Source organism: Argentina anserina, chromosome 3 (assembly GCF_933775445.1).
Source record: "Argentina anserina chromosome 3, drPotAnse1.1, whole genome shotgun sequence".
Taxonomy (NCBI): domain Eukaryota; kingdom Viridiplantae; phylum Streptophyta; class Magnoliopsida; order Rosales; family Rosaceae; genus Argentina; species Argentina anserina.
This window is the reverse complement of record NC_065874.1, coordinates 2,347,514-2,362,631: the sequence shown is the minus strand read 5'-3', so window position 1 is coordinate 2,362,631 and position 15,118 is coordinate 2,347,514. Positions and strand designations below refer to the sequence as shown.

The 15,118-nt window shown below is 43.1% G+C and overlaps 2 protein-coding genes and 1 non-coding gene across 4 annotated transcripts; all 3 read right to left on the bottom strand.

Annotated features, from left to right (window-relative positions):
* Positions 1 to 240: 240 nt before the first annotated feature.
* On the bottom strand, positions 241 to 6,132 carry LOC126789548 (callose synthase 11-like). Of its 2 annotated transcripts, XM_050515740.1 has the most exons (4): positions 5,522 to 5,715; positions 695 to 5,066; positions 483 to 544; positions 241 to 372 (listed from the first exon to the last, which is right to left on the bottom strand). In XM_050515740.1, exons 1-2 carry the CDS (start codon positions 5,570 to 5,572, stop codon positions 708 to 710), a joined length of 4,410 nt encoding a protein of 1,469 aa, XP_050371697.1. In that variant the 5' UTR covers positions 5,573 to 5,715; the 3' UTR covers positions 241 to 372; positions 483 to 544; positions 695 to 707. The 2 variants fall into 2 exon arrangements, with proteins under 2 accessions (XP_050371697.1, XP_050371696.1); XM_050515739.1 differs by having other exon boundaries at positions 695 to 6,132.
* LOC126789645 (small nucleolar RNA J33) lies at positions 2,979 to 3,058 on the bottom strand. Its single transcript, XR_007671560.1, has one exon. It is a non-coding gene; the product is annotated as a small nucleolar RNA J33 (small nucleolar RNA).
* Positions 6,133 to 10,643: 4,511 nt separating the features above from the next.
* Positions 10,644 to 12,372, bottom strand: LOC126785652 (pentatricopeptide repeat-containing protein At2g33760). Its single transcript, XM_050511263.1, is given in 3 exon segments — positions 10,644 to 11,980; positions 11,983 to 12,262; positions 12,265 to 12,372. Coding segments are annotated over 3 exon segments (1,725 nt in total).
* Between the last annotated feature and the right edge of the window lie 2,746 nt (positions 12,373 to 15,118).

Genomic DNA, 15,118 nt, shown 5'->3' with positions numbered 1-15,118 from the left:
TGCCTTGAAATGTTTATTCATAAACCATTCAATTTTTAGTCACCAATTAGTATTGTCTCCATTTCTGAGAATACAAGTAGACTGTAAGTAGTAAAATGATCAGTGGATATTTTTCCTTAGTGAATTAGTAAATTTGTAATACACAAATGCCGTTAACACTTTCTGAATAATCTGGCAAAGCTACACTAGATATGTACAAACCAGATCCCGAATAAAAATGTGGCTAAACCACCACTCTACCGATAACTTAAGATGCACTCTTGTTTCATTTTCATTACAAGATCTAACCCTAGCTAATCAGAATTGTGAATCTCAATCGAAAGAGGAAGCACCCCTATAAACGAATCAGGTGAGCAACAGTACAGTTCGTACCTGAAAGATAAGCAATCAGGTTAAGATTATAATTGGCGACAATTGAAACAGAGGTATAAGAGTGATATAATTCAATTAACAATGTTGCTAATATGAATGTAGGCAGCTACCTTGGTCAGTTAAATTCAACGCCAGCCTAATTGGGTATTTTACACCTAAGCCCCATCAGGACCTGGAACATAACACGATCTACAGTTAGATTATTGTAACTTAGCTCTGTACAAAGAATTGATCAACCCATTGCCCTAGTACCAAACAACAAGAAACATTAGTTGAACACATGATGGAGGATTATAGAAGCTCAGAGTGATTTCAGATTTACCTCCGAATACAGCTCAGTTAGACTTTTTGCCAGTAAGGATACGAGATATCTGGAGACCTCTGCTGAATGCTTCATTGAACAAGATCCTAGTCTGCATTGACTGAAATCCAGGTAACCATGACAGCAGCGCCACAGGAGCCATAACAGTTACTCCAAATAGCATATCATAAAGTCGAGCCAAGGAAACCACAGTATCCCACACCGGTGTGGTCTGCAGAAAAGGTCTAAGCACTTGAGCAATTAAAATTATACCCCAGCCAGTAGGAATGAATGCCAGGAGACTTGAGGCAATGTCTATGAACTTGAAACCAGTGAACTCCAGCAGCAGAGCAATAAAGAGTACCATAACCACTATGACAGAAAGCTGAACTAGCCGGTAGTATACATGTTCCTTCGCAGCATATTTGTTCTGAGCCCAGGATATGGTCATATAAATACCAACAGCTACAACCATGTATATCCAAGACAGCAAGTAAACACCTATACTTTTGTTTCCACCAGTTATACCCAGTTGATACACAACACCATACTGAAAGAAGAAGAAACGGAGATCCAAAAGAATTTCCAAAAGCTTTCCCCAAAGGCCAGTTGTTCTCAAATGGTCCTGTTCCTCGTACCACCATGTTTCCCAGCTGTGTTCAGGTTTTGTGAACACCCCTCCAGAGTACCATAACCAATTCATAAAATCATCAAAGTCATAGACAGTTTTCAGCCAATCAAATCCAGAAGGGTTAAAAATAAAGGGAGCCAGCATCCATGACACTACCAGAAACCAGCTTGAGACACTCATGCCAATGTAAGCAAAGGTATTTCGGGGCACACTGCTATGAACAGCATACACTATTAAAATAATCGCAAGTTCGATTGCCTTCACAAAATGACTGCGAGAGTATAGTCTATAGTTCTCGGCAAAGCTCTTGTGCTGGACCACAAAGCCACGTCCGGTTGCTCGGTACTTTGCACCCCCATGAAGAATAGTACGACCGAAAAAATGGGAACGAGTTCCCATCGAGAATGTGTAAAAGACTGAAGCAAGCTGCAACTGCATTGTTAAGAAATCCCAAACCGCTGTGAGGAAACCCTGTTCCAGGGAATTCTCAACAATCATCGGTAGGGCAGTGAACAGACCAAGCTGAATAATGAATTGCTGATTTAAGATCACACCAACTGCTTTATTGTTGTTTGTGTCCAGATCGTCCTCGACCCCACTGAGAGCAAGGAAAAGGCGGCCCCACAAGAATGAATAAACAGTTAGTACCACCACCATTGTGTTAAAGTAGAACCCAACAGTTGAATAGAAAAATGACAGCATCCGAAAGAAGTCCAATCGATGACCCAATCGGTACACATCTCTGCTCAAAGCCTGCTCACCATTGCCACTTGCAACCTTGGCCTCAAACATGGAGATCTGATTTAACCCAACATCCCTTCCCTTGCCAACCTGCATATATTCATGGTGAGTTACATTGCCACCCCGCAGTGTGCAGTTGAAGCCAGCAAATATGTCCTCACTGATATTGATAACTTTAGAAGCCTTGCTGATTCCACCTCGCGGCAAGAACCAGAACCTGTCAAACACATCTGGATGACCATAGTGCATTCGCACCTTCAAAGGGTTTGCCAAAACACGCTGGTTCAGGGTCACAAAACTCATCTCCTGAGCAGACATGAACCAAGCAAGGGATGATACAGAACCTGTGAAGATATTCTCACGGACACCCAAGATGGTTGGCTTTCTGATGCCATAAACGTTCTTGAATTCCTCTAACAAATTCCGCATTTTGAGTGCCTCCTCAAAATAATTGTCTTGGTTCATGTCAATTGTCTGAAGTGCATCACCTCTGGTAAAGATTATGGCATGGTTTTGATTCTCTGGTTTGCCTTCACCAAGCTTCAAGGGACCAGGCAACCTGATCCGATAGATCTCTACCTCCCTTTGGACCTGCTGATCATATTTGACCAGCACAGAGTAATACTCAACCTCATCTCTCCCCAACTTAACCTCATCAACATAAGCCACTCGAAGCGGCTCATTGTTTTTCATCAGGTATAATATCTCCTCCGCACGGTTGTCTCCCTTAGCCTTGTGCTTCCCATATAGTTGGCAGGCAACCACATACGTGAATTTCAACAAAGCAATGCCATGTTCATGGCCCTTGAATAAGTTAGTCACACTGGCAGTTCTTCCGAGTTTTTGTGGAGCTGTTTGCGAACCTGACTGTACACCATCCATAATGTTATTGTGGGTCATCAAACCATGAGAGCCAGTTTGCTGTGATCCATCCCTTATATCCATCTCGGATGCAGAATCAAGAAAGGCAAGCATCTTCAGTGCCCTATAGTAGTACATCATTCCTCTCACAGTACGAGATAATGTCTGGCCTCTGTATGATACCCAAACACGGAGATCTCTTGCCTTCGTATTAAAGAGTTCATCCTCATCCTTCATGCCCTCTCTGTGCATCCGTTCCAGAAAGTTTGTCCACTCACCTTCATAAATCTTCTGCAGGTAAAACAAGGTGGAAATCCCATCTTCATTCTCAGATCGAAGAGATTCTTTGCCATACAGCACTTCCTCATCATAATATGGAGTCAGGACACTGAAAGACATCATTTTTTCAACATAGGGAGCACGTGGCATGTTCATGAAAAGTGAGTTGCTAAAGAAGGCAATGCGCTTTCTCGCCTCAATATTTACAGGGACATTGAGCATTGAGTCTCTAGAAGTGAGAATTGTATGCAGACGCCGCAAATGCCCAAAGAAGATTGCATCCTCATCATCAGGGAACTGAATCGCATTTTCAAAAAGCAAGCCCTCGTCAGTGGATCTACTACGAGTTGCCAGGCCTTCAGCCCTCAATGTCTCCATAGACTTCTTCACCCTTGGGAATTCACGAACAGAGAGTTCATACAGCGCCTGCAACATATCCACAGTCTTACTTGTATCTTTCTTCGATTGCAGCATAAGGTCAATAAGAGAAACTAATTTGGCATGAATTTGAGGAAGCAGAGACATCCTATATGTCACCGTAAACTTTTGATTCTCAATACATTGATCTATCTCCCTGAACAAATTTGCAATGATGGAATATTCTTCTGTGCGATATCTAACAATCACAAGAAGCAGATACCTTATGCTGTCATACGCTTCAATAACAGCACACCGCCGATACTCACTCTTACATATCCCCAACCAAAGCACGTCATCAGGTTCAGCTGCCATCTCCTTTGCCTGACTTAAAGCAAGCAGTAATTCATTTGCAAGGAAGAAACACGGCCAACGAATAACTCTAATGTTCCAACAATTAGGTGGTAGTTCCATGAGCTCAAGTTCTCGATCACTGATAAGATCTTCCTCTCTGAAAGTTGTCATTATTTCATTCCATATCAAGGCAAACCTTGTAGCTTCTATTTGGCTTGATTCAGTCTTCTGGTAAGCTTGACCAAGACCATATCGCAACTTCAACCTGTGAATGGCATCTCGGAGTTTCTTCACCATTGTCGGCTCTGGACGTAATGACTGCTCCTCTGGCATGAGATTAAATTGCAATGCACTAGCAAAGAACTGAAACCTAAGCCTCAGCTGTTTGATATTCCTTATCTCACCCAAATGTGAAAACAGCCCAATTGTTGCACCAATAAAGGATGAAAAAACGGCATACCATATCTGCAGATCCATCAGGTAAATCAACAAAACAGGAACCCAGAGCAACACAACTGCTATTACATTAGTCCCCTCGAAGAAAACATGCATCTTGTATGTGTGAACCTTAATCTTCATGATAGCCTTTGTTGTGTTAACAAGCGGTTTGATCTGAAGGAAATAACTGAACGCAAACTTTGAAGCCAATACAATAATCCAGAACAGTGTGTACTTGACATTATTGATAAGCCCTTCCCTCAGTGCACGGCCAACAAAAATCCGGGTGTGAAACCACCATGTAAACACATAAATTGCATTCCAATTCAACTCTTCAATGAAATTCCTCACCCAAGGAACTATGAACAGAAGCAATGCCAGCAATTCCGGAATAACAAAAACAAGTGCAGTCCAAAGAAAATCAACAATCCTGCTATTTGCCTCATCAGACCACCTCCCATCAGAATTCTTCTGAGCCCAAATCCTTGCATAAAACACAGCAAAAATAATAGTCCACGCCATTGCCACCAACGCCTTCAGCACCATTCTCACCCCAAGTGACAAAGTCTCCCTCGTCACCAAACTATACTGAGTCCCAGCATCAAGCACTGCCTGAAGAACCCTAAGACCTCCATAAGTAATAAACACAGTCAGCAACTCCACCTGCACATCCCGACTCTCCAACGCCGTCCACGGATACTCTTTTCCCTCCCAAGCCACAATAAGAGCAGCCTGCAAAAACAATATCAGCATCACCCACAGCTTGTCGAAACTCCTAAACAGATTCCAAAACGACCTCTGCTCCACAAACCCCGTCTTCCCCACCCTCTTTTCCTTGCCAGTAGTTGTATTTTCATAACAAAAGAAATTACTACCGAGGTTAATAGGCCATCTGAGTCTCTTGAAACACCTCCTGGACCAAAAATACTCGTTGATATCATCATAATTTCGCCAGGCCGAATGCGGCCTGGTGCCATTTCTACTGCTACTAACCTCTGCGCTAATCGTGCCGTAAATCGGGATAATCACACTCTTCAAGAATGCATTCTCACCGGAGACACTAGGCAAAAAAGGCCGGCCGGTCTCCGGGTCGATGTCCTCATCAAGAACCTGGTTGAGCTCCATAGCCATATGATGATAGATGTAACAAATACACTCTGGAGTAAATCTCAGGTTACCGGACTCACCCCAGACCAGGAGGTACAGCGCCACGTAGAGCAGCTCGCGGCGGAGATCATCGCCAGCGCGGCGCCGCGAGACGACGACGTTTGATCTGCGGCCGAGGTAGGCGCACCAGGAGGTGTAGTTCCCGAGCAGCTTGCGGCGGAAGCGGCGGAGGACCCCCGGGTCGAGGACGTCGACGAGGTGCGGCGGCGGCTGGAGGCGCATTTGGGAGTTGGCGAGGTGCAGGACCAGGTGCTCCCGCTGGTTCCGGACGTTGTCGTCCTGGAAGCCGAAGAAGATTCCGAGCCAGTTCATCAGGTCGTAGTCGCTCTTCCACTCCAGGAACGGCGGCTTGCGGAGGTCGCCGACGGCGCGTAGGGCGGCGGCGGCGGCGCGTATCTCGGGGTAGCGGAGGGAGGGGTGGTCGGCGAGGAGGTTGTGGATGGGGATTATGTTGAAGACCTCCTGCATCGGCGGCCGCGCGTATGGGCCCGTGGCCGGCGCCCGCTGCCGGAGATTCATCTGCCTCAGTTGCTCTTTTCAGCTTTCCGGTGGCGGAGTGTTCTAGTGGTTGATCAGTTTCATTTTCTCAGTGAAAAACGTGGTGTGTGGGTTTTAGGGTGAGAAATTGAGAATCGTGCACGCATAAAAGAGGGAGAGGTTTTGAATTTTGATTGGAGGAGAGAGGGAGGAGTGTTGTAACGGACTGTTGCGGAGTGTGGAGTTTACGCGCCATAATGGGGGCGTTTTGGAGGAGGGCGCGCAAAAGAGGGGTATCTGATGGTGGGTCCCGCGGGTGGAATATCTGCATCTTTATCCGGATCGGACAGCGACGACGACGTACTGGCCCAATCCAAGTGGGTCATGTCCTACTCGTGCGTGTGGGGAGGAGAGTCTGCGGAAAAAGGAGGGTTGCATATCCAGAAGAGGGCAAGCAAACCAAACAAAATGACTTTTGGAATTTGAAGAAAGTAGAATTTTCATCACTATGAATCATTATGAGGGGAATGGATTGTATTCCAATGGGTCTGCCGTCTGCCCAATACAACCAATGGTTCTGATGGAGACATACCTCCACTACAAAACCTTCATGCCTAGTCAAGCGTATGCGAACTTGACAACAAGCAAAAAAAACCAAAATAAAAACTTAAAGTACAAAATTTGCTTTAATGTTCAATGTAACAGAGCAAAACTTAACCATAATCCGAAAGGAGAAAAATAAGATCAAAACGGGAGCATGCATCTTTGAATGATAGCAAGAGGTATCATAAAGCCGATGAGATCTTGACTCGGAGCCTAAAAACCGGGGGTGTACTTCTTCGTCACAAACACTTGAAATTGAGATCAAGAATAGAGTCGTTACAAAACTTGAAATTAACTATAATATTGGTGGAAGAAAATATTAAAGATCCATGCAGATATTTCAGAGGTCCTCAGTATATAGTAATGGCTGTTCATTCTGACAAACCCAAAATAGGCAAAAGCCGCAAAATAATGGGTTAATTCATAGTGGGCTTGCTCCGTCTATTTGTCTCTTTCGGCCATTTTGGGCTCACTCGTGGGTTATAAATCTCACAGACGCCAGAGAATCTCTTGGACCAATTATTAAATTACTCTCTTTAATATTTAACGTGGAATGTTTCCTCTCTGTTAACATCAGCAGATTAATTACTCATTAATTTTTTTATTAAACAGCATAGGAGTGGTCTATCACATGCTCATGTCATATTAAACTCTCATTCCCAAACGTCCAGTTGCTCATTTGAAAAGGATCTAACCTTTTTATATATGTTCCATGCATTTACCAATAGTCAAATTTTGTACACTGATAATGCCTTTCATTTTAGCATCTTAAATTGGGAACTATGAACGGTTGCTTTTTAAATTGTTTCCTTGCATGAGCTTGACTTGGCGTCTCGTCCTTCTACGTTTTACTATAAGCCATTGGTAATTGTCAATCCACAAATATGAGAGAGAGAGAGAGAGAAGAAGAAGAAGGAGAAGGGAAAAAACATTGAGTCACCAAGCATTCTACCAATAATCCAGGCATGAACAAGAGCCATCTTTGAAATGGCGGAAGCGAAGTGTTGAAAATGGTGAACTGAACTTGGCAAAATGTTCTAAGTGTTTCATTCAGTTGAAGATTACAAGAACAAAAGAGAACTTAAATAACAAGAAAAAAGTTGTTAACCTACTGTGTACAGTACAAAGTTGAAACTAGATTTATACAAACCAAGGAAACCAGAAATTAAGGAATAGTAGTTGATTGAGTGACAAACAACCAGGAATTGAGGAGAGAAAATCTGCAAAATTGATCTTGCATTAAATACTGTAGGAAGAGCTTCAAACGACACCAAATGAAGGAAACGACCAGCAACTTGAGCAAATGACATCCTTCGCCTTCACCTTCACCATTCGCCAGAGAGAGCAGGTATGCTTGCAGCCCTGCACCAAGCACAGCTACACTTGCAGGCTGCAGTTCCACTTGCAACTCTGCCTGCACAGCCTCTACAGCCTTTCTTCCCTGCAGCACTCTGCAGCCATGGCTTCACCGCCAATATTTCAACACACCACCACGATACTTCCAATACTCCCCCTCAAGCGTAGGCGAGAGAGAAGCGACAGCCAAGCTTGCCACTATTTCTAATATTGTCAAACTCCATGAAATATGACATGTGGTGGAGTTGAAAGAGATGAAATATGGGGTAAGTTAAGAAAATTTCATAAGCCTATGATATGATAGGGGTTTGAAATATGAAATGGAATATGGAATGAAAATATGGAATGAAACCATATTTATCATGAACTTGAAATATTAAATGAAAATATTTCAATATGAAGGCTATGAACCTATGATATGGTATGAAACATGAAGAGATGAAGGCTAATGAAGTTATGAATGGATGGATGGGTAGGTTTATGAATTTCAGAGGAAGGTCCAATGAGGGAGGTACTAGTATAAAATGCAATGAGAATAAAGAACAGCTGAGAATTAGTTGAATGTTGATTAGATTTCTATATGAACCATGATCAGCAAGCTTTGGTATCAAATCTATCTCACGTCAGTTATGCCATGATGCTCAATCACTAAAGAAAGAAGTCTGATGTGCAAACCCTGAAGCTATACCATCATTAGAATATAAGATGACAATGATCAATGACAAAATAGATACTCCATGATCCAACAAGAACACAGCCCCTGATACATATACACTGAAAATTAGATCATGATTTTCTCATAGCTTGCACGCCCTCGATCTGATCTTGAAACCCAACTCAAATATTCAAAACATTTGAACTTCGGCAGTTCTCCACAATTGTTATAAACCTTTGCTGAAAATGAAGATAACTGATCATGCTATCTAGCAGAGGACACCCTCTAACCATCTCAAACAAGCCTTCAACATCAACACATGATGATACATTCCACCACGAAAGTGACTTTAGAGCAAAGCATCACCTATTCACCTAGCAACTACTGACATGCCAACATATCAAAGAGTTCCAAGACACCACATCTCTCACAAGCATTTTATCAAACACCTTCATGACACATCCCAGATCACCACAACTCCCATATATATGAATCAAAACATTGGAAACATAGAGATACGATTCGAACCCGAGTTTCAAAGCACAAGCTTGAGCCTTTTGGCCACATACAATATCCAAAAAAAAAACTCGAGCACAGGCGTTGAGAATGAATATGAAGGTCAAATTGTTCCCCACAAACCTTGCTTGGTTGAAGATGAATCTTTGTGCAGGTAGGTTTTGATGAGGTGGGCATGAAGCTCTCACTGGTCCGAGATGATTCCGGATTAAATGCGAATCCGGGTTAATGAATAAAGGAGAACACAAGATTCTAGAATGGCAGTTGAGATATGACCCAACAATAGCAGCCACATCAGTAATCGGCTCCCCCTGAAGCCAAATTGGGATATGACCCAAGCATGCTTCTCTTAGGCATTCTGTCGAACAGGTGATGGGCGCATGGTTGCTTCGTTGCAAATGAAACAACAACAACAATTTCAATGCCCCAGGGATTTCGATGGAAGCCCAAAATCACAAAAAAGTAATCAACCAACACCAAGCTCAACTGAGAGAGAGAAACGCAGCGGAGAAATAAACATGGACTGAGCAGCCGAGCTTGACTGTGAATGAAACAGAAGGTGTTGAAATCAAGATTTGCGGTCAGTTGGGAGAAGATCCGATGAAAACTCCGACGAATGACGACTTCCTGATGCATAGAGCCGAGGTGGGCGGATCGGAGATGATTTGAATCGAGACCCAAACACACTCTTGAAAAACAACACCAAACGTGATGGCCATAAGACAAATCCTCTTGTTCTCACTTTCATGAAACTGAAAAAGACTCTGATATTCCAACATCGGATATGATGAGGTTGCAGAAGTACCTCTAAACCGATCTCCCCTCTAAAATGAGATGAGGAAATCAGATCTTGACGACAACAAATCTCTTCAAAATGGAAGAAGAGATAATAAATTGGCCAAGAAGAAATGAAATGAGGAGTTATGAACTCAAACAGATGTCTCTCCTAATGATAGAAGAATAAATCAGATGATGAGATTTCTCCTCCAAAATGAAGGATGAAGAAATCGATCAAGAAACAGAGTAAAAGAGACAGGCCATGAAACCTGCTCTGATACCATGTTGAAAATGGTGAACTGAACTTGGCAAAATGTTCTAAGTAAACATTCAGTTGAAGATTACAAGAACAAGAGAGAACTTAAATAACAAGAAAAAAGTTGTTAACCTACTGTGTACAGTACAAAGTTGAAACTAGATTTATACAAACCAAGGAAACCAGAAATTAAGGAATAGTAGTTGATTGAGTGACAAACAACCAGGAATTGAGGAGAGAAAATCTGCAAAATTGATCTTGCATTAAATACTGTAGGAAGAGCTTCAAACGACACCAAATGAAGGAAACGACCACCAACTTGAGCAAATGACATCCTTCGCTTCACCTTCACCATTCGCCAGAGAGAGCAGGTATGCTTGCAGCCCTGCACCAAGCACAGCTACACTTGCAGGCTACAGTTCCACTTGCAACTCTGCCTGCACAGCCTCTACAGCCTTTCTTCCCTGCAGCACTCTGCAGCCATGGCTTCACCGCCAATATTTCAACACACCACCACGATACTTCCAATACGAAGCTTATCCCGAACAATAATCTTTCTTTCGGAAACAACTGAGATAAACTTAATAGCGGCATGGCAGTCCTCACACATTCGGAGGTTCTTTACAATCCTAATGGGATCACCATCTCTGGTTTTTATTAGCCCATATGCGATTGCAAGCTTCTCACTATGATATGTAAGGGCATATTCCCTCTCTTCTTCTTCCACTTCATGCATCACTGACTCCAGTGCTGGTGTATACCCTGCTTCACTGCATCGCAACATCAAGTCATCTAAAAACAGATAGATTTCATTTGTCTCCTCATGGGATTTGTCACCCATGCTAAACAAATGTGTTTTCTGTTTAACATTAATAGTACTATAGCCAACTTGCTTGCTCAAGATTCTCCCTTTCAGCATGTTTCTAACCATCTCCGCTCTATCCATCTTGCCAGCCAATGCATATATGTTCGAAAGCATCACATAATGGCCTGGATTTTCAGGCTCAACCTCCAAAAGATGCTCTGCAACCGTTACACCAAGATCAATATTCTTATGCATCTTGCATGCCCCAAGCATTGCAGTCCAAAGTGGTGGAGCTGCCTCTCTCGGACTAAGCTCTTTGATGAATTGATATGCCTCATCGAGAAGCCCAGAACGCCCAAGCGTATCAACCAGGCAAACACGGTGCTCCACTCCCGGCACTAATCCATACTCTTGCCTCATGCTTGCATACGCTTGCCTCCCTTCTTTAACAAGCCCAGCGTGAGCGCAAGCCGCCAAGACCGCCACAAATGTCACGGTGTTAGGCCTTGGACCACGAGCCTCCATTTCACCAAAGACTTCCATAGCTTGATTACCATCACCATTTGTTGCATACCCCGAAATCATAGCCGTCCAAGTAATCACATTCCTTTCATCCATACAATCAAAAACCTCTCGCGCTTTCCTCACATTCCCACATCTAGCATACATGTTAATCAGCGAAGTCCCTAGCGCCACATGCATCTCCATACCCCTCCTAACAACCTCATCATGAACCCAACACCCCAAACCAACATCCCCCAACTGCGAACACGCCGCCAAGACATTCACAAAGCTACTCGAATCCTTCTCAACACCCGATCCCCTCATCTCCTTAAACACCTCAATCGCCTCTCTCGAAAGCCCGTGCTGCTCGTACCCAGAAATCACCGAATTCCACGCCACAACAGTCCTCTCACGCATTCCATCGAACACCTTCCGCGCAACCCCAAACTCGCCGCATTTCGCATACAAACTAATAAGAGCGGCCTGGACAAACGGTTTCTCGCCGCAGCCGCACACGAGTGCACGCCCTGACCGAGCCTGGGGGCCGAGAGATCGCCGCAGGCCTTGATCAGAGAGGTAAAGGTGTAACTACTGGGCGGGGTTCGGAAACCGAGCATGGAGCGGTAGAACAAGAGAGAGTATATCGGGAAGCCGAATTTGGAGGAAGATCTGATGATGGAGTTGAAGAGGAACGAGTCCGGGTGAGGGACAGAGAGGAAGAGATTGCGAGCTTAGAGAATGGAGCCGGCTTCGAGAGCTAGACAGATCAGCTTCGTGAGGAGTGAACAGCTGCGGTGAGAACCAGAGAGGCAGAGACCACAATGTGGGCGTGCGCTTGTTGCAGAGGCTTCAGATTTGGACCGGCTTTGAGTAGAGCTTTGTAGGCCGGTGATTTTGGCGGTGAGGTTTGCTTAGCCTCCATGGGAAAAAAAATTGAATTTGAAAACTCAAAACGCACCGTTTTGTGCACCGTTGTAACAATTCGCGCCGAGATATCAGGGCCTTTTGGCCCATTCGTGTTTAGAAAATGGTTTATGAAGGAAATTCGCTGCGAAATGTCTTTAGAAAATGGTTTCTAACTTGGTTTAACTCATGCTCTCTTCTTCAACAGTCAACACGAATCAAATAACAATGCGTAACTGTGGTGATTTGTTCTTGGTTGATTACTGATGGTTGATTACTGATAGGCTGCCCCTGATGCTGTGTTTGCTTAACGATCATGGTTATGTCTATAGGGACTAAATATAAATTCGGAAGTTCATACTTGTGCGTAAAATTATATGTTCCGTGTTATCTAATATACGAAGAAGTAACAAAGGTTTACAGAGTATAAATAAATAAATAAATAATTAGGTCCTTGGAAAACTGCTTCATGTCTCATAAAAAAAATGTATTTTTCGCAATCTTGCAACATTACACAACAACAAAAATCCTGAAGCTTTAGTCTGTATAGAGCGCTGCACTGTGTATCGATCCTCCTTATTATACATTGCATCTTCTCTATCTAATTGTGCTGTATTTCTAAACAGTCATTATCCAGATTGGCAAATATATATCGAATAACCCTCACATACCTAACCAAGCAACCGAATTACCACCCTTGTATGTTGTACCACGTCTTACTTCCTTCAGTTCCTTGGACTCATCAACATCAACTTGAGTAAAAAAAGCAAGCAATTAGATTTGAGAAGCCAATCAGAGAAGACGTCAAGAAGAGAATAGAGGACAATTCATTGTACAACGAAATCCAATTAATAGAAAGTTAATATAACATCATACATGGAAATTTAGCTATGGCAGATTAATGAAATTACAGCTTGCTACTATTTCTGGCTTGCTAGTAAGCATCGATATTCCAGGTAATTAAACAAGCTTAAAGGTCTTTGTCTTTCTCATAGCTTCGACTATTATGAAGCTTACTATACCAATCTCTCTCAACTAGTAGTCTCGTCAGGTGCGAAATTGGCTTCACGATGACAGTAGACAGAAAAGTAGCCGTCCAAGAATCAGGATAACAGGATTGATTTATAATTAATTGAATCACTTTGGACATATTGGTCTCTAGTTCCTCCTCATATTGCCGGAGTTCACCTTCCAGCGCTGCCGAAAATCTGTCCACCAAAGCCTTCAGATCACACCGCGGGTGGGTTGTGTGAAATTTCAAAATTTCGATTTTCATGTTCAAACTCCTTATTCCTTTGTAGAAGGTCGAGTACTGATTGCTAATGTCCTGCAACGTCACCTCGTTTAAGTTCTTAACTTCTAGTAAAGCTAAATTTTCTGAATTGTAGGCCTTGATATTCTCCAGTTGTGTCCCAGCCAAATCGGCCAGCACAGATATATCAATATCCTCGTTATCAAATAATTTTGCTGTCGACTGGAATGAAGTAATTAAGTAGGTTAGACACTTGAATAATGCCTTTATGTGTGTATTCTCAGTTGCCGTCCACAGACAAGAAAAGTTAATAGTGGCTTTGTACGCTAAGGCGTCATTTAGATTCATAAGTCGAGCATTTAGAGTCTCCACAACCTTCAATCTCTCTTGATCAATTTCATCAAATTCGTGAATAATAAACCTTTCCATCCCCTTCACAAATTTGATTTCTGCTGGATCTAATTCGGTGATGGCGACAAGCTTCCATTCAACTGATCTGGCATAATCAATAGGAACTCCTTCCAAAAGCTCAGAATATTGATCATGATTACTCTCATGATTTTCATGATGAGGATCAACACCACCGGAACGAATCATTTTTTTGTCTTTCTTCTCCATGCTTCACCACAGTCAAATACACATATATATACACGTACACATATCATTTACCAGAATAGGGTAGGAAACATAGGAAATCATGTCCGTGTAAATTTAGGATTCCAAACTTGAACTGGACTACTACTACTTTAATAACCGATATTGAATAGGAAAACAATGTCCATGTAAGCAACGACCAAATACAAAGGGAAATCATATCTAAATTGTGCTTCTAGGCGTCTGAAGGATTAATTAAGACATCTTATATTTTTGTATTAACTAAGACGCAATATTACTGCTCGAAAATAGCCGGATGTCGCGCTCTCATCTTCGCCATCTCCATCGGATCATAATAATAACCTATGGGGACCTGTGACACAGGGTCGGTCTGAGTCCCTGTGGGCACCTGTGACACAGGGTCTGTCTGAGCCCCTATGGAGACATGCTTAGGACGCTGGCGGTGGAATCGTGCTTTCAGACTGTTGAGTACTTCCCTTGGTTTATCAATCAAGACTACCTGGATGAAGGCCAGAACTCCCCCGCCCACCACTTGAGTCTCTGGTTCGATCGTCGATTCGATCACTGATTCCATCTCTGATTCGGTCTCGGTCTGAGTGCCCGATGATGCATATTCAGTCTGCCGGCGGCTGAAACGTGCTTTTAAACTGTTGAACACTGCCATCGGTCCTTTGATGAAGATGTACAGGACAGATACCCCAATAATCGTTGGCACGAAATAGGTCAATAAGCTGATAAAGCTGGTTCGACCGATGACGTCTGGACGGTGGCTTCTCCACCACCACCAGTACTCCTCCTCAACCTTTTCAACCCTCTCATCCCAAACCTTCCTACATTTTTTAATCCCGAGACTACTAATGCTGCCCCTCCGGAACCGTTAGTCTTCGTTGTAATTGGT